Source organism: Lissotriton helveticus, chromosome 9, assembly GCF_964261635.1.
Source record: "Lissotriton helveticus chromosome 9, aLisHel1.1, whole genome shotgun sequence".
NCBI lineage: Eukaryota > Metazoa > Chordata > Amphibia > Caudata > Salamandridae > Lissotriton > Lissotriton helveticus.
This window is the reverse complement of record NC_136070.1, coordinates 110,619,641-110,643,332: the sequence shown is the minus strand read 5'-3', so window position 1 is coordinate 110,643,332 and position 23,692 is coordinate 110,619,641. Positions and strand designations below refer to the sequence as shown.

Sequence of the window (23,692 nt, the reverse complement as noted above, 5' to 3'; positions counted from 1 at the left end):
TCAGGGGTTCCACTCGGCAACTCTGGGCATTAGCTTGCCTAATCTCCACAACGGCCCCATCAATTCCGGGGATGCCTGGTTCCACCTTGGGGACTCCCAGCAGGGACCATCCCACAGGGAAAGCCAGGACGGGCTCCCCAGAGTTATACAGCGCCAGGAAACCTATGGACGGGTAGCAGTGCGCTTTACAAGCTCAAATACATTTACATTTATATTTCGAAAGTTGGCTCGTTGTTCAATAGGGAGCCATTTCAGGTCTTTGAGCGGGGGGGAAATGTGTTTGAATTTCTTGGTTCCTGTGACCATTCTGGCTGCGGCATTGAGGGTGGTTTTCAAGGGTTCTAGGTGTGATTTGGCTGAGCCGGTCAGGGCTGCGATTCCATAGTCAATTCTGGAGAGCACCAGTGCTTGAGTGGCCTGTTGAAGGTCCTTGGGAGGAAGGAATGGTTTTATTTTGTAAAAAAGTTTCAGATTGAGGAAAGCGCTTATGACGGAGTTAGCGATGTGTTTTTTCATGTTTAGTTTGGGGTCTAAGGTGATACCTAGGGATTTGACTGAGTCTTTTGGCTTGAGGGTGCCATTGAGGGCATCAATGGCTTTGAGCCATTTTTCAATTTGTTTTTTTTGTCTCTGTTGGAGATGAGTAGAACTTCAGTTTTTTCTTGATTAAGCTTTAAGTGGTTTTGTGAGAGGCATTGTTGAACGTCTTTGAGCGTGTCGTTGAGTTTGAGAATGTCATCCATGCAGGTGGTTTCCAGATAGAGTTGTGTGTCATCAGCGTAGAGGTGGAAGGGGATGTTGGAATTCCTGAGTATTGTGGTAAGGGGTTCCATGTATATATTGAAGAGTTGAGGGGAGAGAACTGACCCTTGAGGGACTCCTCTGCTGATGGGTAGGGGGTCGGATTCAAAGTTTTTGATTTTTACTCTTTGGGAGCGATTGTGTAGAAAGGAGGAGAACCAGTTCAGAACCGTCAATTCCAAGCCTGCTCTTTCTTGAAGGACTTTTAAGAGCAGCGAGTGATCAACAGTATCGAATGCGGCCGAAAGGTCAAGAAGAATGAGAAGGCAGCATTGGTCGGAGTCAAGTGATTTGTGTAAATCGTCTATGACGTTAAGGATGGCAGTTTCAGTGCTGCATCCTTTTCTGAAACCCGATTGGTCAGGGTCAAGGAGATTGATGTTCTCTAAGTGTTGGGTTAGCTGTGGGAGAACACATTTTTCTAGTGTTTTGGATAACAGAGGGAGGTTTGACACAGGTCTGAAGTTGTTCATGTCTTCTGTGTCCAACCCTGGTTTTTTTAGTAGCGGCGTGACTTGGCCGACCTTGAGGCAGTCTGGGATAATTCCCGTGCTCAGCGAGCTGTTGATGATTTTGCATCACATTGGGGCTAGGGTGTGTTTCAGAACTTTGGTCAGGTTTATAGGAAGCTGATCCAGGGAGTGGGATGACGGTTTGGCGTTGGAGATCAGGGTGACGATCTCTGTTTCCTGAATCAGCGTGAAGACGGACCATTGGGTGGGTGGGATCAATAAGGTGCTGTCAGACAGTTCTGGGGTATTGGTCTCTCTTGGAAAAGGAGGGTTTGTGCTAAGAGAGAGGTCAATCTTGATGATTTTTTCGTTAAAAAAGTTGGCGAAGTTGTCGCATTGGTTTTTAGAGGACACTGAAACGGATTTGATGGGTTTGGATGTTTGACTTCTGATGATGTTAAAGAGCTCTTTGGGGAGGTTTTTAGCGTTTTCTAGAGCAGAGCAGAAGAAGGAAGATTTTTTGTCCTTGATGAGATTGTTGTAGTTTCTGCGTGTTGACTTGAGTTGTTTGCGGTGAAGAGAGGATGGGTTGGACTTCCAGATTCTTTCAAGGGATCTGAGAAGTCTTCTTTCGTCATTTATGTCCGTGGTGAACCATGATCTCGATGGAATGTTTCTGTTTTTTTTTAGTTTGAGGGGCGCCAGGCGGTCGAGGGTGGTCGTCATGTTGGAGTGGTGGAAAGAGGTGAAGTCAGTGGTTGAGAGGTGCTCTGTTGAGTTTGGGAGGAGAGTGCTTAGTTTATCTTCTAGGATGGTCTGAGGGACTTGGGCAATATTCCTTATCCATTTGGGGGGAGCTTGTTTTATGAGTCGAGATGGCGTTGGTTGGTTGATGCGGAAAAGAATTAAGTGGTGGTCTGACCAGTCAACTGGAATGATGTAGTCGATGGTGATTGTGTGATTGTCCGCAATGATTGCGTCGAGTATCGCTTCTCTGTAGTGTGTTTCTTCAGAGCAGTGTTGTGTCAGGTCGTTTTCTATCAGAAGGTTTTTGAGGGATTGTATGAGCTGGTTATTAGTGTTGTTCCATCTAATGTTGAGATCGCCCAGGATTATGTTATTGGCGTTGTTGAGCGCGCATAGGGTGATTAGATCAGATAGTTGCATTTCGAATTCCTTTGAGTTGCCTGGAGGGTGATAGAGGAGATGGCAAAGTGTTGAGCTCTTTACGTCGGATTTAATGCTGATAGAGAGGCATTCGAAGGAGCGGTATAGGTAGGGTGCGCTTTCCGTGATGTCGAGGTTGGTCTTGTAAATGATAGCTACACCTCCACCTCTCTGCTGATGTCGTTCTTTGTGGGTGATTGAAAATCCTGGTGGAACAAGCATGTCCATGATGGGGGCTGACAGGGAGTTGAGCCAGGTTTCTGTGATGAAGGCTACATCGATATTGTGTGAGAGGATAGATTCTGCTAATTCTGATGCGTGTTTGGAGGCGGATCTGCTGTTAATGAGCATGCATCTGATGTTGGGTTGTTCAACGGGTGGCGCCTTGTAAGGTTGGGCTCTGGTCAGAGAGGTTAGGTGTGTCGGGGGTCTAGGGAGTCTGATGGGAGGATGTTCCCTGCCCACTCCTGTAATAACTTGGATAGAGGATTTGGGTGATGAGACTAGTCTGATGGGAGGATGTTCCCTGCCCACTCCTGTAATAACTTGGATAGCGGATTTGGGTGATGAGAATAGTCTGGGGACCAGTGTCAGGGTGGGAGGGGACCCTCTCTGTGTCTGCTGAGAGGTGCTCAAGTTAGGGGTCGTGAGGTGGGCAAAGGAGGAGGCGAGACTGGTCACTTCCTGAGTGTAGAGGGAGGGTTTCGCTCTACTCGGTCTGTCTGTTCGCTTCTCTGCCTCTGGTAAAGTGACGTGTGGGAGCGATCTGGTAGAGGCGAGGGTCGGAGTGGGAGGAGGAAATTTGGGCAGACTGGGAAGGGTAGGGGTAAGGTGGTGTGCGGGGTGTAGTGTGGGCACTTCGATTTCGGTAAGGGAAGAAAGGGTATCATTCATGCCTCTAATCAGCTTTTCGAGCTGAGCTTCCAGAAGAGAGAGGCGTTGCGATATATTGATAGCGTGAGTAGAAGGGGGAAGGAGGGTGGTGTTCTGTGTTGGGGGTGTGAGTGCGCATGGGGTGGTATGGCAGTTAAAGAACGGAGGGCGTGGGAGAATAGGAGTCGGCTCAGCATGAGGGATTTGTGCGGGTGAGTCCTGTGAGAGGAAGATTTTAAGGGGGGTAGAGGCGTTCTTTCTAGTAGGGAGGAAGGTTGCGGTGTGGGGGGTTGGGCGAGTGGGCCAAGGAGCCATTGGGGATGGGAATGAGAGTGGGGCTCTTCTCGAGTGGTCTGAGTGTCATTGTTGGTGATGTGAGGTGAAGCGGTAGTGGGGGGACTCTCTAGTTGTGAGTGGGAATAGGGCTCAATTTTAGAGTGTGGTTTATGATTGGAGGAGGGGAGGGAGTTGGCGGTGGGAGGAGTTAGCTCTAGTGGTGGGGTGACGGTGGGCGGGTTTTGGGGCTGTTGTGGGAGGAGAGGGGGGTGGGGCTCTATTGTAATGTGTTGACTCTGGGTGGAGGGAGGGTAGAGTTGTGCGGCGGTAGCAAATTCCTGGTGGAGGACGGTTGGTGCAGGTTTGCAATCATAGGCAGGTGGGTGGTATGGAGGGGGTGCTCGAACTGGGTCCTGTGACTAGTTCGGGGATGGAGTTTGGCCTGATAGGCTATCCGAGCTTGAGGCAGGGTAGGAGCGGAGGCCCTCATTAGCGTGAGGAAAAGGGAGTCGAAGAAATCTAGGTTCTCATTTTTAGCCTGAATCAGTATGGTGCCATTATCGAAAATGGTTGTGGAAATGGAGCCGGTCAAGGACTGGGGATTTTGCAGAGAGATGGTAAGTTTGCGGCTGAGTGCTGTGATGGTGGTTTTGGCGACTCGGAGGTGGGCATTAAGGCTGTTGATCCAGTGGTCCGGTCTAACCGTGTAAAATATGAGGTCCATTTTTATCTGGCCTCTAGATGAGCAGTGGTACGTGTCTACGATAAGTGTTTCTGGGAGTTGTCTGATGGTTTTCAGTTTTAGGAGTTTTTAAGCTTTGGTCGAAAGTCTATGGGGGTAGGAAATGGCGAAAGCGTTATGCCCATGTGGAGTTAGGTAATTTGTGGTTGGGCAGGGGTAATCGTAGGAGTGTAAGGATGGGGGAATCTTGGAGCGGTTGAGGAGAGAAGAGGGAGAATCCAATATACGGGGGGTCGCAATTTGCGATCCAGGGGGAGGAGGATCTAGGCAAGGGGGCCGGGCGGAGGTGCTGTGTTCTTTAAGTAGTGGAAGGGTTGTTTGTAGTCTGGGAAACAGTAAGGCAGGGGCATGTACGAGAGAGAGGACTGAGATGTCGGCAGGGGGGACAAGCTGCCTAAGAGGGGTGATGAGGGTACGTTCACCCAGTACAGAGATCTGGGCCTAATCCATCATTTTTTGCTCACCATGTCATTCCAGTTTGAAGCCAGCCATATGCAAATCAGTCTTGACCCTGTGCCTCATGGGAACAGTCCAGCCCGGACTTCCAAGCTAGGTTCTTCCTGGACTGCAAACTAGAATGCTCGGACCGGTTTCGGGGTTTCACCCCTCTTCAGCCAGGATAGCTTGAATCCAGTGACACAGTGAGCCCGGTACCCACATCTGGGCATACCCGGCACACTTAGGGCCAGGAAGCAAAAGACACACAATTGATGGACGGAATGCAGAACCAATCAAAACATTCACCCCCAGTCAAGAGATCTCCATTAAATCCATCACTGTTTTGCTCTCACCATGCCACCCCAGTTTGGACCCGGCCATGTGCAAATCAATCTTGGCCCAGTGCCTCATGGGAACAGTCCAGCCCGAACTGCCAAGCCAGGTCCTCCCTGGACTGGAAACAAGCATCCTGGGACGGTTTTCGGGGTTTCACCCCTCTTCAGCCAGGATAGCTTGAATCCATTGGCACAGTGAGCCCGGGACCCACGTTTCATCCTCCTCACCCTCCTCGTCAGGGTTGGTGTTCAGAGGAACACTTGTTACTTTTACAGCAGAAGGTTCTTGCCTTGCTACAGAAAGGTGCAATAGAGGTGGTTCCAGAGCAGGAAAGGGGTCAGGGGTGCTACTCCGGTAATTCCTGATACCCAAAAAGGACAGTCGGTTGAGACCAATCCTGGACCTCAGGATTTTTTAATCTTTACCTCAGACAGGAAAAGTTCAAAATATTGACCCTGGCTCAGGTTCTTCTCCGTCTGCAACAGGAAGACTACATGCAGTGGCGTAACAAAACCTTAGGGGGCCCCCCTGCAAAGTGCGATTAAGGGGCCCTGCTCACCTACATGCAATCTATGTCCCTCACCTTTCACCTTTCCAGGACTTTCAGAACCGCACAGCTTTTAGACACTTTAAGCAGAACTATTCCAAGATTACACAAATCTTCAGGCTGTAGATTGAAAAAGTGTTGTATCTCAAGTGGAAAAGGGCGTATAGGCTGCACACATTAAATGGCATCAACCAGACTGGGTGCTAAACTGGGGAGTTGGTATGTTACCGACACAAGAAAGACAAATTACTGTTGTTCTTGGTGTATGCAATGCTGGGGCTGGCAGAGAGGAAATCAGAAGATCTAAAAAGATATTTTTTTTCAGTGAGGAAATGGCAGAGTCGGAATGCAAGTAACTGTAGACAAGAATGAAAATAAATCAATCAGAAGGCTTATTTAGTGCAAACGTAAAAAACACTTAGCACTGAGCACTGACAAGCTCAATACTTTGCTTCAGGATTTGGGGAAATGGTAGGCAGAAAGCTTGAGGCTTTTTATTAAACCAATAACACATGTTTGAAGATGTTGGTGCCTCTGTCTGAGGCAGCCAGTCTATCTGATAGACATAAGTCTAACCCCAGGTTTAGTTTGTCCATTTATTACCAAAGGGAGATGTGTAGAACAACAGAAAGAAAGTGGAGGAAGAGAGAATTTGAGGAAGACAGAGCTTGCTGTAGAAAGCACCTGGAGCTGCATTAGGAACTGGAAAAGGCAAACATATGTATTATATTACTACAATAATGAAGGGGATCACATCGTGCTGCTAAGGGGCTCAGTTAGCTTAGTCATCCATCAGGCCTCTTCGTGATTGCATTGCCTTCACAGAGTTTGATGACCAACTGGGATTCTTGCCTTTTAACACAAGATCATTAAAATCCAGCACAAAATATGAATATTATCTAGTCAGGAATTCAATTTTTTTCTGAATTCTCCCTATCTCACTGGATGAGGCACTGTTGGGTCCCTGCCCAGCAGCATGTTGTGGTATCTGCCCCGCTATGGCAAGAGGGTGTGGTCTCACAATCAATTAAAACAGCTGTTGTGACTCCCCGCCTTCAAAAAAGAAGGTCTGCCCATGGATGACAGACAATTTTAGACCAAGTGCTTATTTGCCGATATTGACCAGGTGTCTGAGGGAGTAGTACATGAAATTATCCCGCAGCATGTTTGTACTTTCTACTTAGTGCGTCACTCCAAGCTTCTGGTTTCCTTGCCATCTCTCGCTAGTCTACAGCTGGTCAATCCTACTGCTGATTACCATTTCACTCCAGAACCATTTGAAGTGGCAAGTCCAAAGATGAATCTTGAAAGGCAGAAATTAGACTGCCATCATCCTGAGGTTTGGTGCTGCCTCTTCTTGAGGGTTGTTGTATTCTATCCCCTCATGTCTGACAATAGGGGGAGAGCAATTAACAGCTTTTTGCAGGGATGAGAGTAAGTAAACCAACTTTCAGTGGGGGAAAAAATTAAATTTCACAAAATGGAGTGGCTATTCTATCTCTGTCTGTGTTTTCTTGGCCGGAGTTCCTTACTGCAGAATCATGAACTAGCTCTACCGTTAAGAACCTGAGAATCTATACTGGCCATCATCTCTCTTTAGCTTCCAAAATTAGGACACACGTGAAAGGTTTAGTCCAGACTGGCCAGAAATCTTCTTCCATTCTTGGGCTCAGTGAAAAGGGCTGCATTTATGAGGGTTATCATTTTATTTTGTATGCACTATGACAATGTCCTTTATGTTAAGATAACTGCTGGACAGGTTTATATGTTCCATATGGCTGAAGATCAAGCTATGTGATTGATTTATGGAGTGAAGAAACCACATTATGTTGCGCTCCATAGAATTAAGGATACTATGTCTTGCCCATAGAGCTATTTATTACAAAGGCATTTTGTACCTTAAAAAGTCATTAGAAAATACAGCCCCTGGAGACATTTAAGATATTCAGCTCCAATGAGACCTATCTCTCTGAGATACTGTAAAAGTCAGTCTAGTGGAGCCTTCTTTGCCATCTTCGTGGTTTCCCTATGCTACATATTGCCTCCGGATAACTAGGCGACTGAAAAACTGTTAAAAACCAGCCATTTCAAGAAAATGTATAGCGAAGGATAAGTTACTGCTCTATCGGGTGATGCTTTTCTTTGTGCGGTGGGCAACAATCTACATACATACACATTCACCATAATAGAACACCAGAATGTTAATCTACATTTGTAATAGGACATGCTCACTTTTATCCTTTGTGTTCTACTTCTCTACAAGTTTCCCCCTCCCATAGCTATTTTACCCATCTGTGTCTTCTCCTACTAATATATATTCTACCTCATGTGGCCTCTTTTTACTCTCTCCTTCAGGTCTTCCATGTCCTATGATTCTCCCCTCCCATTCTCTATCTTTTAACTCACTCCTCTCCTCTGTCCTTTCTTCCATGCTTTTTTTGTCATCTCTTCTCTACTGGGTTGTCTGTCTTTTCCCCCTTCCATTTTACTTGTCTCCGTGTTGCCTGTTTTCCTCTCCTACCTCTCCCTCTCTTTCTAGTGCATCTTTATCATCACTGCTACCTTCCTCTATCAGTTGTTTCTTGATTACATATATGTCTCTTTATTTCCTCTTTTCGCCCTTCTCCCCACTCTTGCTCAGCTATCTCTCACTCACATAATTATTGTTTAATTGCCTCTCTTCTACCTCTTCTCCATACCTGCCTCTTTATATCATGCATGTCTCTCAGCTGTGTTCAACTAATCTTCCTCCCAACAGTCGTCTTTCTCTTTCTCAACTGTCTTTCTTTCTTACTGTTCTAGCTCTATCACTTCTCTCCTCTTCTATCTTTAACTGTCTCTCATTTGTCTGCTATCTCTCTCACATCTATCTTCTCCGCCCTATTATCTTCAGTTGTCCTTTATAACATCGCTATCTCTTTACCAACCCCCATCTCACTCACTCTGTCTCTTTCTCTCAGCTACTTCTTTTCTTCTCACAGTCTCTTTTGTACCTTTTTAACTGGCCTCCCCTCTTACTCTCCCCATGGTGTTTCACCTATATATTACTCACACACCTGTCTCTCCTCTGTCACTCTATCCTGTTCCTTTTTCACCTGCCTGCTTCTTTTTTCACCTATCTACTCTAATTCTGTCATCTGTCTCACCTTGTTCTGTCTTACACCTGTCTCCCCTCCCATCTGCCTTTTTCTCATCCTCCCACATCCCCAACTTTCTCTGTAATCAGTTCTTTATTACCCCACACTAATTCTCACAGTGATCTCTGTCTCTTTCTCCCTCTCTCTATTGTGCCTTGTAAGTGCTTTTTTCTCATTTGCATTTCTCCTTCCTTGTGTTTTCTTTCCCCTCTCTCACACTGGGCTCTGCAGGTGTTTCCTTCCAAACTGACATAAAGAGACTTGGAGGCGTGTATTACTGAGGGCCTTCTCTGCCAAAAATGATTGATTTTGCAAGTTTGTTACTTTGCAAGTTTGTTACATGTTCCACTGTACTGGGATATCCCATCCGGTGCAGCAGGCTTCAGCTAGGCAGCAGCTGCCATGCTGTTTACTTCATTCAGCCTTTGCGAGCAGGCTTCAAAAGTGGATGGTGGCCCCCTCCAGAGTAAGGGTCCCTGGGGCCCCCCTAAACCGGGGGGCTCAGGGGGCCTATGTTACGCCCCTGACTAGATGGTGTCCATCGATCTGCAGGATCTGTATTTTAATCTTCCCATCCTGAAGTTGCATCGGAAGTATCTCCGGATCATGGTAGCGTTGCAACACTACCAGTTTGCGGTCTTCCCATTCGATCTGACTTACGCACCTTGAGTCTTTACAAAGGTGATGGCAGTGGTAGCGGCACATCTCAGAAGGTCAGGGGTTCCTGTTTTTTTCTACCTGGATGACTGGCTGTTAAAAGTGGAGTCTTCAGAGTTGGTGTTGCGCCACTTGCAAGCAACAATTCAACTGTTGTTCAACTTGTGTTTCTCGATAAATGTACCCAAATCTCACCTGGTGCCATCTCAGCGCAGCCCGTTCATAGGGGCAATACTGGACACTACTGTGTGTCCGGCATTCCCGCCTCCACAGAGGATTCTCGACATTCAGGAGATGATTCCTTTGTTTCACGATGGAGCGGTTGTTCCAGTCCTGAAGGTTCTACGTCTGCTTGGTCTGTTCGCTTCCTGCATACTGTTAGTCAGTCATGCACGCTGGCACATGAGGGCACTCCAGTGGTGCCTCTGCAGGCAGTGGTATCAACACAACGGAGATCTCAGAGAAAAGGTCAGAATCTCCAGAGATGCTGCAGCGGAGTTGACTTGGTGGGGTGTGCAAGGCAACCTGACTCAAGGAAAACCTTTTCAGCATTCTCCGCCAGTGGCCACAGTGATCACGGATGCCTCCACTCTATGGTGGGGTGCTCAACTGGTGTATCTGGAGGTCAAAGGTCTTTGGTCTCCAGAGTAAAGGTTGCTTCCCACCAACCTTCTGGAATTGCGGGCAATACGTTTGGCACTGAAAGCTTTCCTTCCTTCCCTTCGCAGTCAGTCAGTTCAGGTCCTGACGGACAACACTACAGCGATGTGGTACATCAACAAAAAGGGAGGTGTAGGGTCGTGTTGCCTCTGCCGAGAGGCTCTGTGACTCTGGTCCTGGGCTCTGGGACATCAGATTTTTGTGTTTGCAAATCATCTAGCCGGTGTGCAGAATGTTTGTGCGGACAGTCTCAGACGGCATTACTCGGCCAATCACGAGTGGCGGCTTTATCCGAAGGTGGTCCATCATATCTTCAAGATGTGGGGGTCTCCTCGGTTGGACCAATTTGCCACTCACGAGAATGCGCATTGCCTGTTGTTCTGGTGTCTCCAGTGTACGATGCAGGGAGCGCTGGGGGATGCGCTTCAATTGGATTGGAGGTCACAACTCCTTTACGTGTTTCCTCCCATACCCTTGATTCCTCGGGTTCTGAGGAAGATCCGCAAAGACCGGGCCTAAGTCATATTGATAACCCTGGAATGGCCAAGAAGGGTATGGTACACAGATCTTCTTCACCTCTCATCGCACCCTTCGCTCTATCTCCTTTTCAGGGCAGACCTCCTCTCACAATCGCAGAGGCAGGTTCCTCACCTCCACCTCCAGAGCCTGCACCTTCATGCCTGGAGATTGAATTGGACAACCTGAGTTCTTTCTCTCCCCCACCGGATGTGGTGGATGTTATTTTATCATCCAGGAGACATTCCACCAAATCTGTGTATTCTTCTAGGTGGTCTAAATTTGTGAAATGGTGTGGAGAGAGGTCCATTGATCCTTTGAAGGCTCGTTTGTCTCATGTGCTAAGCTTTTCTCTTTCCTTGGCCCAGCAGGGTTGTGCTGTGGCTACAGTTACAGGTTATTTATTAGCTTTGTCGGCTTTTATTTGTTTGCCGGATCAGCCATCTTTATTCAAATCTCCTGTAGTTAGGAGGTTCATTAAGGGCCTTACAAATAAGTATCCTCCCACTACTTTCATTATGCCTCAGTGGGATTTAAATCTTGTTCTTACCTTTTAAATGGGATTCTCCATTTGAGCCTCTTCATAGTTATCCTGTGAGGCTTCTCTCTTTCAAAACCGGTTTCTTGATTGTCATTACCTCGACTAGGAGGGTAAGTGAGCTTCAAGCTCTTAATTCTAAACCTCCATTCTTGACCAGTGATGCAGATAAATTGGTTCTAAGGACCAGAACTGCTTTCCTTCCTAAGGTGGTTATTGCTTTCCATTTGGGACAGTCCATTGCCTTACCTACCTTCTATCCTCCCCTTCGCCCTCCCAAGGAGTAGGAGAGACTTCTTCGATTGGATTCTAAGAGAGCTGTCAGTGTCTATTTGCACATAACAAAGGATCTGAGGATGGATCTGAGGCTGGAGCTCTTTATGGGCTACATTGGGTGAATGAAAGGCAAGGCTGTGCACAAGCGGACTCTCTCCAGATGGATCATCTTGTGCATCAAGATCTGCTACGCCTTGGCCAAGAAGGACCCGCCTGAAGGTATCAGAGCTCATACTACCAGAGGTAAGACATCTTCTTCTGCTTTGGCTAGAGGTGTTCCTCTAATTAATATTTGTAAGGCAGCAACTTGGGTCTCCCTCCATATATTTGCGAAGCATTATTGCTCGGATTCCGAGGTCAGGAGGGAACGGCCATTTTGCACGTTCTGTAGGATTTTTTGGTCTAGGCAGGTGGACACCCTCCTCCGGGAGAGGTAAGGCTTTGGGATTCCATTCAAAAGGTGAGGAATCCACAGGCAGATGTATCCCTCAGAAGACCTTTGGTGATGCTTTTCTAGAGGATAGAGTATCTGCCTGTGGATTCCTCACTGTCCCTCCCGCCTTCCCGTTGTCCACCTGTTTCTACCAAAAATGCTTTAACTGTTTGACATGAATGTTTTAATATGTCTTTTTCATGCTTATGCTTTAATAGTGGGAAATGCTTGGTCTGTTGCCCTTTTTCTATGCTATTATCAGTTATGCTATGTGTGTTTGCATTTGTATATATATATTTTGTATACTGTGTATACGTGTGAAAATGTGTCGTTCCGCCCGCCCGTTTGCTCGAAGGCACAAAAAAATTTGTGGAACTGACGTCAGCACTCCAACGTCTTCTTATGGCTCCAATGACGTCATACGGAGTTGCGAGTGGAGTCGTGCTAATATGACGTCCTCATCGACGTGGAAGAGCTAGGAAAAGAATTTCCGCTCCTAGTGCTATGTTTGAGTATGGGGCAGTAAAAAATGGATACTTGGGATGGTGTAGGAAGAACACTGTGGATGCCGGCATCATTTCCATGGGGGCAACAAACAGAGGGTGCCTTGTCAGAGGGTTGGGCAGCCTGTGATAGAGGCATTGGACTGAACACACCACTTGTGTTTTAAATGTGGGACAGGAAACAGGGGTGTTGGGGTCAGAGATGTGAAGCAGCAAACAGGGTAAAGTAGGGTTCAGTCTGTACACAGGCACAGCTTCGTATCCCAAATTTTGGGCAACAGACAGTGGCTGCCTCCAAGAGAAGTGTAGAGCTGTACACAGTGCCTGCCTGTTTCGAGGGGCAGCACATAGTGACTGCCTCCCTGAAAAGGCGCAGGGCAGTACACAGGGGCTGGCTGTCTCACATGGCAGACACAGTGGCTGCCAGAGTAGTGGAATTTGTGAGGCTGCCTGTGTCAATGCTGGAGCCAACACACAGGGGCTGACGGGGTCAGCAGTGTGCAGCAGCACACAGCTCTGCTGGGGTGCACACTCTATGCATGCAGAGGTGGGGGTGGCACACTGGGACTGCCATGGTCTAGTGGAGGTCAGGGTGTCCTGAACTTACTGGTAGCTGTGGAAGGCAGCTGCAGCCCAGCTCCAGTCCCTATGTGCTGGGTGCAGAGCAGCAGGCAGAGCCCTGGGTTGCAGCTCGTCCCAGTTGCTGCCATGCGCGCAGCCTTCGTGCCTCAGCTCCAGCAACAGGAAGCACCCTCACACTCCTGCCTCTCTTGCAGCTTCAGCCACAGAGCCTGGAGCACACTGCCTTCCCCTCTGCTGCACACATGCATGTTTCATTTGCTCCTATTAGCCACTTTGACCGAGGCTTGTGCAGAGGAGAAAAACTAGGGTATAGGAGCCCAAAGTGCTGCAGGAGTTTGTGAGGAGGCACGCATGTGGAGGGCATGACTGATTGATCTGAGGAGAGCTGTGTGCAGTGTGCGCTCAAGGCTGCCGAGGCAGCAAACAACATTCCAAACATACCAGCCGAGAAACAATAAAAAAGGTAGTCTCCCAAAATGAACATAAATAGACAGGAGGAAATGAGTACATGTAGTTGGGCTAGTCTCCATAGGATGGAACCATATACCAGACTAGAGGGAAGAGTAAATGTAATAGGGCTAGTCTCCATGGAAGGGAACCAAACACCAGAGTGAGGGACAAATAAAACCAATGCACCACTGAAAAGCAAGGATTTCCAAATGACAGAAAAAAGAACAAATGAAAAATGATAGGTATGTTTAAAGTCCACAGAGTAGATACAGCATGTTTCAAGAGACAAAGCATGCACTGCCTAGGCGAGACCTAAAAGGGGTCTTGCCAATGCATGTGCTGGATTTGCTGGAAATGTATCTGTGATGTAATAATATGCAGCTTAAAACAGTCACCAAAAGATTACTCCACCACAGAGTGGAAGCTCTGTACAGAAGCTTTGATCCACAGCTTCTGGGACTCCAGATGAAAGACGAAGCAACAGTGGACGCGGTTTTAATGCCCCACAACACAAAAATCCAACCTGACCTGCTGCGACCTCAAAGGGTTGTAAAAAAAAAAGGAAAATCTGCACCGCTAACCCCACAGCAGTTTCAATAGTTAATAGATCTTGCACGCAGCCTTGGTCACGACACATTGCTGGTATGACCGGCACAGGAAGAAAACCATAAAAGACTGCACAGCCATATTTAGTACACACACCATGCATGGGACAAATTGGACAGGGTGGATGGCGGGTTATGAACCTAGAATCATGATGCAAAGGGGTCTCAGTAGCAGTACATATTGGAGTACACCGGACTCTGAATACACAGTTATAAACAGTGATGCAGTGTATTATCATTTGCTTTGTATTTTATTAGCCTCCTGCTAACCATACATTTTCTTCTAGGAGGAAATGTTTGAGGCAGCCCAGCCGACCGAAGATGCCCCAATGGAAAAAGTAGGTCTTGTTTGCAGCCAAAGTATTAATGAAAGTTTTAGTTCAATCTGGCAGTCTCTTATTTCTTTGTTGGAAAAAATTTCCTTCAAAATTAATTCAACTTGGGATGGAGGTGTGATTAAAACCAACCTTCACCAAAGTAATCTCTATATATTTTTTTAAATTGTGGAAATGCTTTATCTGATAGAGACTTCTAGATGCAGATTCCTTACCTTAGAATTTCCCAGGCATTAGGCTGCATTCATAAACTTTTGCGTGAGCAGTACCCCTTGCCTGCACCAATGGGTGGTTCCATTTGGCTCCACTTGACGCTGTTGGCATTTTTTAAGACTTTGCGATCACCTATATGGGCACCAGCTAGACGCGCCAAAGTAAGTTATTTTCTTTCTGTGCCAGTTAAGCACCAATTCGGGAAGAGTTACCCTTATTGTCGCTTTTTAACAGGCCTTTCTCGACTTTGTTGACTTTGGAAGTTTTTTCAATCGCGTGTTGAAGGATGTCACTGAGGAAGACAGGATTCAAACTGTGTAGTGCTTACCTAACAGAGACTTCAAGGCGCAGATTCCCTAACTTTGAATTCTCCCTAGGTGCCAGTCTAGATCCAGACTTTTCTCAGCAGTACCTCTGGGTGCCGGGGGACGGCATTGTATGGCTCAGTGGTGACGCCTTCTCTGGATATGACATTAGTGGAGCTATACAAGTCCCGTCTGGTGCGTGGATGTCAGTTTCTTCTTTTCTGAGCTGCAACGCGGATTCGCAGGAAGCAGTTCCACAGGCCTTCTGTTTTTGGCCTACTGCAACACCTTTTGGCATCTGGAAACAGTGTGCCTATGCCTTCGTGTTTCAAGATGTGCGAGACCTGTACTCGACAGATGTCAGCTACGGATCCGCATTCCATCTGTATGTGGTGATTAGGAGAGCACCACGACTACGACTAAGTCCTTGCGGGAAAGGCAAATGAAGTTGCTGACATCTCAGCTATCCCAATTTGATCCAGGCAACGTCAAACTCCTTCCCACTCTGAAGCTCTAGGGCGGGGCCGGTCAAGGAGCCGTTCCTGTGGGCGTCATTCATCCAAGTCGCAGAAATCCCATTGGAAGGGATCCAAGTCACGGAGGTCTTCAGCCTCGCAAAGTCGTGGCGTCATTGCTGATTCCTCCCAGTCCTTACCAGATGTGACAGCACAGGAGTGCATCCCGAGCTTCCCTCCTTATCCTGGAGCTGGGGTGACTATGATCCAAATGACAGCATATTTTCAGGCTCTGCAAACCTTCTTTGGGTCGACACCTCTCCCTGGTGCGCCCTTGGGCCCCAAAGAGGTTGATGGGACTCTGATCGGAAAGTCACCGGCGGGTTCACCCTCGGCACGGGTCGAGTACCTCGACTCCGTACAGGGAGTCGTTACGGCGTCAGGGCACAGCCTCATGCCGCTTTCCGTAGTGATACCGGTGGCTTCGGATGAGTCGTGGACATGAAGCCCCCTCACCGCCGATCGATGCCGGAGATACCATTAGTGGTGCACATCAATACAACGCCGCCCCGATGTCGATCCGTGCCAGAGATGCCGCTTATAGCCACTGCAGTTCCTGCATCGTCCCCTAATGTTGCCATTTCTCCAGTGTTGCAGGACGATTCTGCAGACACTGGTGAATTCGACCACTTGGTTGGTTTTTGGTGGCGATGGTAGGCTGCAACCATCTCCTGATTATGATCTGCTTTCTCCAACACGAATGGTGACAGAGGCTAGTGCAGCTTTTGCAGAGGCTATCAAAAGAGCTGCTGGAATATTAAAATTGCAGCTTTCATTAGTGACTGTCATCTGATCCATTGTTAGATCTACTTCATCAGGGTGCCACTGGGATTGAACCTTTGCTACCTTACGGAGAGTCTTTATATGATATTATCCTAGGTACTTGGGCAAGGCCTATGTCAGGCATCTCTGTTTAGCGTGCCATTTCGCATTGTCATCGTACGGCTCTGGATGACCCTGCTTGCCTTTCTCAACATCCTACTGCTAAAGGGTTTGTTGTGCAAATGGCTACAGCTTCGCCAAGTCTGGAGGTTTCTCCTTTGCTTCCACCAGGTAGAGAGTCTAGGTGGTTGGAGATGTGTGGCTGGAATATCTTTGCATCAACTAGTTTGGCCTTGAGGTCATTGAGCACATCTTGTGTTCTAGGAATGGCTTCCTTTGCATTGTGTGTCAACCATCTGTTTCCTTCCCTTCTTGAAGGGGTCAGGACTGAGCTCTCCCAGCTTGTGCAGGATGGCCGTGAAATGGTGAGGTTTAATATTAAATCAGCAATTAACACAACAATTCCATTGGCAGAACTATGGCTCAATCAGTTGCTCTCCATAGACACGCTTGGTTGCATGAGTCAAAGTTTCCTGAGAAAGTTAGGGTGAGTTCAAAAGACTTGCCCTTTGATAAGGCTATGCTGATTCTGTGGTGCAACGCCTCATTGCTGGCCATCAGTAATTGAACCTTATGATGTTTTGTGTTTATTTCTTAAGTATCCACGGCATTGGTCCGTATGTTTCAGACCTACCGAGGGTATGCCTTGTAATGTTGCGGTTGAAGCACTACTTTTTGCATAAAATGAGAAATTTGACTCCGGATTTGACTTGGTTAATCTTCGGATGGTGTTTACAGCTGGGGAATGGTATACTCCGTCAATTAATTCTGATAAAGGGCAAGACTCAAGACTGTATACCCCTTTTTGGTATGTCACTTACTCTATATAAAGTATTGGTTTGATATTATATAGCTCTTTATTATAGATCTCTCTGTTATACAGCTTAAGGCCTACTTGGACTTCGTGTTATGTTCTCGTAAAAACTATCGTAGTGAGCTAAGAGCGCTCTTTTCCTACTATGATGCCCTTTTTGGTGGTTCTGTTAGATTTTCACGCATCTATATTTTTTTCTAAACCAATGGATTCAGTGCTACGCATTTATTATGAGAGCTTAAATTCTTGAGGTTTGAGGAAGTTGGAACGTTGCTCTAGTTCACAGTTTATACTGCATTCTTTTGGATGCTATTTACTTGTGAGTTCTTCCTTAAGACTAAAGGAGTAGTGTCTAGTGTAGACATGATTATTTCTTCAAAAACAGGTAGCCATGCTCAGCTTGTGGTGCGGTAAATTGGTAGCCAACTGTTTGTGATTTGGTCAATTTGTCTCCAGACCAACATAACATTGATTGGCATTCATCCATGAAACTCTTGAAGAATATTTTTGATGTTTTTGATAGACTTGACTGTCTGATCCTCATTGCCTATATTCTGGAGAGGAGATACTTATTTATTTCAACATTTCTTATTTAGTGAGGATTTATGACTGCTTTTTCTTGTGGGTTTCAGTCTACCATTTGACAGACAACATTTTTTGTAAGGCAAGTCGCCTATAGTGTTGTAGTGGTGGCCTAATACCTCCCCCTTTTCTCTCTAGGTTGTGTATTTTTGAAGAATCTCTCGTTTCAGAGATATGGTACATGATTATATACGGTATACACATGATAAAATGTACTGCAGTGTTTTTTTATATTGTATTGTATCGTAGGTATCAAATGTGCCTGTCGTTGACATTATTTAATGAGATAATTTCGAGCTGCACTTTTAGGTGTGTCCCCTTCTTTTATTTTATAGAGAAGGGTTCTTGGAACTGGTTTCTCAGTTCTAGTTTATATTAATGTATACAGTCCATACATGACGATATCATATGTGTTACAAATATTTATATATATAATAAAAAAGAGAAACTAAAGATGTCAAAGATTCAGTTGATTTTCCTTTCTCGCTTGTCTTGGTGTTTGACCTTTTCTGAGCTCCTAATAGTAGTCAGTCTTTTGCATTTTGGCACTGAAGGCTGTATGGAGACAAACATTATACGTTATGTCTACTGGCAGTATTTGTTGGCCAGTTAAATTATGTGAACTGCTGGTCAATTGAAGTATCTGGGGAAAAATGTATGATTGTATATATCGTTCTGTCACTATATGCCTCTTGTGGCAAGATGTTATGCAATCAGTGCGTAGGATAAACATGGATAATCATTTTCTCCAAACTAAGGGGCATATTATCAAGACGAGAGATAAAATTATCGCCGCTTTATCGGCAGAAAACTGCAGATAAAGAAGCGATAATGGGCTTGATAATATGCTCTATGGAATTCCAATCGAAGCCCATGTTAGATGTCTTCACATTTACCATGGGCTTTGATTGGCATTGCATAGAGCATATTATCAAGCCCATTATCGCAGCTTTATCTGCAGTTTTCTGTCGATAAAGCGGCGATAATTTTATCTCCTGTCTTGATAATATGCCCCTAAATTATTTATATATAGGAGGTATTGTTGTTCATCTTTCCCTTGAGGAAATTAGTTCTGAAGGTTCTGTTTGGGATTTTATCATGACAGATCTTTTTCTTATTCTTTATTGTCACGAACAATGCAGCTTATAAGACTTTTATTTTGCTTTAGCCACTTTTTGGTCATCAAGCTTTCTTTCTCCTTTTGGAGACAAGGATTCATGTCTGTCTTCTGACAGATGGATCTTCAGGGGTTTTCAACCTATGTCCTTCAAGGGCCGATTCTCACGGACCTGTAAGGTTGTTTTAGTGTATATGTTCTTTGAAAGTGATCATGAATTCAATTAAGAGCCTGGCCCTTATTCTGCTATTCCTATGTACCAAGTGGTCAGTTGTTAGTTTGACCGGTTGGTTCTCTTTGAGAACTTTCATAGGATTAGTTCACAGACCCTCCTCCAGTGGGGTATAACTATGATATTTAATTCAAGGTTAGGGAATCTGTGCTAGATGTCTCCATCAGATGTCAAAGTTACTTACCTTCATTAACACTATATCTTGTAGAGGCACAGTCTAGCAGCAGATTCATTAACACCCTGCCCATCCTCCCCCTCTGCAAATAATTATTGAGGTAAAGGTTATACCCTTTCAGTACTGGTTTTATATACTAATGATCACTATTTCAATCCATGTTGGGCTAAACAAAGTGCTTGGCCTGCCGCTTAGCTTTTGTTTAGATGTTGCATATCATCCATTTCTGAATATGTGTAGTTGGTAGAGTGGGTGTGTGTTTTCTCTGACACCACGGTTGACACACCAGTTTGCTGTATTAATTTATTTGTTCTTTGTATAAGAAGTCTTCTTGGTGGCATCATACCTTGACACTGGTACTGTCAATATATCACGTAATGGTGTGAATTAACATACAGATTAGTGTTGTTGTAGATTCTGTTGAGCTATTGCCAGGCCATTCATTACCATTGTTGAATGGTTCATAGAAGGTATGGTCTCTTCCCTTGTATGGGAGTTATTCACCAGGGTGCATAGTTTCTTGTAGCCCTGTGCTAAGTTGATTTTATTGGGGATTTTCTCTAAAATCCATGTCTGGTATTTTCATACCATTTGATGTTTAATTTCTGAATGATGTTTAGAAGATTTTGGATCTTGTTTATGGCACACTGTTTCCACAACCAATTTCTAAAGTGGCTTTGTGTTCTAGCACAAAACGTTTCATAGAAGAAACTGACATCCACGCACCAGAGTGGAATTATATGGCTCCACTGACGTCATATCTGGAGACAACATCACCACGGAGTGAAATGATGACGTCCCCCAATGCGCAGAGGTACGGCTGAAACATTTCCGGACCCAGACTGGCACCTTGGGAGAATTCAAAGTTAAGGAATCTGTGACTAGACTGTGTCTCTACCAGATATAGCATAACCGAAGGTAATTAAGTTTTACGTCACCGTGCCATGTTGGTTACCAATCCCCACTTCGTCTACCTTTGGTGTCTCGAGTGCGCCCACAACTCAAAGTCATGCTCAGACTGTTGGGCCATGGCTTTGAGTGCCTTGCGAGAGAGAACTATGAAGCTCTGCGGGGATCGGCAGTCAACGCCATTCAGCAAGTCTCCACAGAGATCCCGATTCCGATCGAGGAAGAAGAGTTGCGGACTGCTCCCGTAGTGCTGAGTACTCTTCCTCTTACTTGCGGTCCTTGGGAGAGGTACAAGAAGAAGAAGGAGTCCAAACAAACTTCATCTTCACCTCGACTGTCGTCCGTCGGCGAACTAGGCAAGTAGCACCGACACCCTGGACACAGTTCTGCAGAGCCAGAACCAGGGTCAACTTTCCGCCTCCCACTTCCGGGAGCCAGAGCAAACACTGCTCAAATTAAAGAGTTGTATGAGGCCATGTATCGCACATTTCAGCAGTATGACCACTCTGGTGAGTCTTTGGGTCCTGCGGAGTCCGAAGGAGCCCCATTAGATTCGATGACGTCGGCTTTGGCCACTGAGCCGGTGGGGCTTCATGCATTCTGGATCCAGGACAGCACTGGTCATTCCAACGTGACCTTCCCTGGTGTCGGACCAAACTGCCTCCACCCACCGGCAGTTTTAACCCCATCCTCATCCCAGAAGATGTTAAGTTGAATCGGCACCGCTCGACGCCCATTCCAATGCCGGTAGAACTCAGGTGTTCTATTTTGTCTCCAGAGGCCTGGAAGGGGTCAATGAATAACCCTGGGCATAGTGGGCGTAGTGGGGCTTCGCGAAGCTACGCGAAGTGGGCAAAAAACTACGCCCACCCACGCACTTCGCGTAGCCCCACTACGCGCCACCCGCCTCCCTCCCACCCTCCCTAAATGTTTAAATGATATTATAAAAGAATTATAAAACCACTTACCTTGTCCGCCGCATCCCCGGGGCTCCCTCTCGTCATCGCGCCGCCGGCGCGCGCGTCTTGGATACTAATGTGCATGCGCGGCCGCCCGCGCATGCGCATTTTCGAGAAATGCGCATGCGCGGGCGGCCGCACATGCGCATTAGTATCCAAGACACGCGCGCCGGCGGCGCGATGACGAGAGGGAGCCCCGGGGACGCGGCGGACAAGGTAAGTGGTTTTATAATTCTTTTATAATATCATTTAAGCATTTAGGGAGGGCGGGAGGGAGGCGGGTGGTGGGAAACTTCGCTACGCCCACGAAGTGGTCGTAGTGTTGCCTGCTTCGCCTACTTTGCAAAGGGGTAAGTAGGCAACACTACGCCCACTTCGTGGGCGTAGCCAAGTTACCCGCCCAGGGTTATCAATGAATCCTTTAGAATGCCGAAATGTGTCAACAGGGCAGATGGGCTGGTATGAGGAACTTGTAGAAACCAGTGGACTGGATACATCCTCAGAAACTGGCATGCTTTTTCCACCAATTTTGGACACAGGGTAGGGGGCATCTTATGCCATGGTGTTAAGGATGGCAGATGAGGTACTTGGACTGGAGTTGCCCTCTGTGCAGGTCAGGACTAATCTTCTGACCAAAGTGCTAAAGCCTGGGGCTTCCACCTATGAACCTCTTCTGCACTTTAATGAAGCACTGACAGATGTCCTACTAAGCATGTGGCTCTTGTGATCAGGGACAGGAGCACATCGCCATTGCCTGGATCCAGGCAACCCTAAGCTCCTCAGCCAACACCCCACCCCTGAAAGCTTGGTGGTGCCGGCTTCAACTTCCCTTGGCCATCCCCGTTTGCCCCTCCGGACAGGGAATACAAGAGGGTGGAGTCACTTGGGAAAAAAACATTTTCTTCCTCCAACCTGGCATTGCGGGTGGTGAATACCGCATACTTATTGGGCCGTTTCTCCCATTCTCTCTAGAAGACAGTTGCACAAGTGCTGCCAAAAGTAAGGAAGGAGGCCTGGGCTGTTTCTTCGATGGTAGCCTTACAGCAGCACATCGGGCTTAGAACGTCTGGCTTTTCAGGTGATATCCAGGCTGATTTGATGGAGATGCTCTGTGATGGATCCCGTCTGTTTAGAGAAAAGGCAGACTCAGCCCAAGAGTGGTGCAAGAACGCTCGTGCTACAGCTGGATCCTTGGGCCAGTCTACTTTTTGCCCCTTTTGTGGCAACAGAAGGGGTTTCCAGCCATGCCAAGCCTATCCCAGCCACCATCCTGCACAGACTTCCCAAGTTGTGCATGGACGTGGACGCACCTCATTCTGTCCTAGGAATAGAAGCCAGAAGTCGTCAGCCACTCTGCCCTCAGCAGCCGCAACCCCCAAGCACTTCTAGTCTGACTCTGCAAGACCACGCCACTCCAGTGGGAGGGAGAATCCATCATCATCTCCCTCGCATGAGGCCCATAACATCGGACAAGTGGGTTTTGCAGATCATTCAGAAGGGCTATTCTCTGCCTTTCCTTTTCTCCTCCTATTCTGCCAATTCAAGATCGACTGACGGAGGACAATTTAAAGTTACTCCAAGAGGAGGTTACAGTTCTCCTTGCCAAGGGGGCTATAGAGAGGGTCCCGGTTTTCAGAAATAGGCAGTAGCTCTCTACTTTCTGTTTCTGTTTCTGTTTCTGGCCTCGGTGGTTCAAGAAGGCCATGATTACTTTCAGTTTACCATGCTTCCCTACCTCGATGACTGGCTGTTGAAGGCGCCCTTGCCTCAGGATGTTGTCTCCCACCTCCAAACTATGGCAGACCTCTTGCCTTTGCTGGGGTTCTCTACAAACGTACCGAAGTCCCACCTAACTCCTTCTCAGATGCTCCCTTTCATCGGAGCTGTTCTGGACACAGTGCAGTTTCGGTCCTGTCCTTCTGAGCAGTGAGTCCAGGATTTTTAGGTTATGATTCTGATGTTTCAGCCTCTATCCTGGATTTCAGTGAGACTAAGTTTGAGTCTGTTGGGCCTGATGGCCTCCTGCATCCTGTTGGTAAAACATTCCAGGTAGCATATCCGGGCTAAGCAGTGGGAACTGAAGTTCCAGTTGGGAACAGCATCAAGAAATCTTGATGACATGGTCCACATCTCAGAAGGAACAGCGAGAACTCTGAAGTCGTGGTCGATGAACTCAAATTGGGTCAGAGGCAGAGCCCTCTCCCTTCTCCAACCAGATCACACAGTGGTGACAGATGCAACACTCCAGGGATGGGCAGCCATCTGGGAGAGGTGGAGATCAGGGGACACTGGTCTCTGGTGGTGTCAAGGCCCAAAATTATTCTGTTGGAGTTTCGAGTCATCCAACTAGGATTGAAATCATTTTTCCCCTCTGTCGAGTTAGTGCTGGTGTTCATGGACAATACCACCGCCATACGGTACTGCAATAAGCAGGATGGGGTGGGGTCGTGGACCCCTTTTTAAGAGGCCATTCATCTCTGGACATAACTGGAACAGCAGGGTTCAACACCAGGCAGGTTCTCTGAACGCCAGGGCGGACTAACTCAGTCGTCAATGCCTAGTAGATCATGAATGGCATCTCCAGTCGGAGGTGGCGCAAGGTCTCTTTCTGCAGTGGTGAGAACATTGGTTAGAACTGTTTAACACAGAAGAGAATGCGCAATAT

The 23,692-nt window shown here is 46.9% G+C and overlaps 1 protein-coding gene across 8 annotated transcripts in view; it reads left to right on the top strand.

Annotated features, from left to right (window-relative positions):
• LOC144780983 (uncharacterized) overlaps positions 1-23,692 on the top strand; it is a 1,867,627-nt gene that overhangs the window by 1,037,988 nt on the left and 805,947 nt on the right. For all 8 annotated transcript variants that reach the window (XM_078659579.1, XM_078659581.1, XM_078659578.1 and 5 more), the window contains one exon: positions 14,277-14,327. In XM_078659579.1, the coding sequence (XP_078515705.1) occupies positions 14,277-14,327 (51 nt within the window). The remainder of the gene's footprint in view (positions 1-14,276; positions 14,328-23,692) is intronic.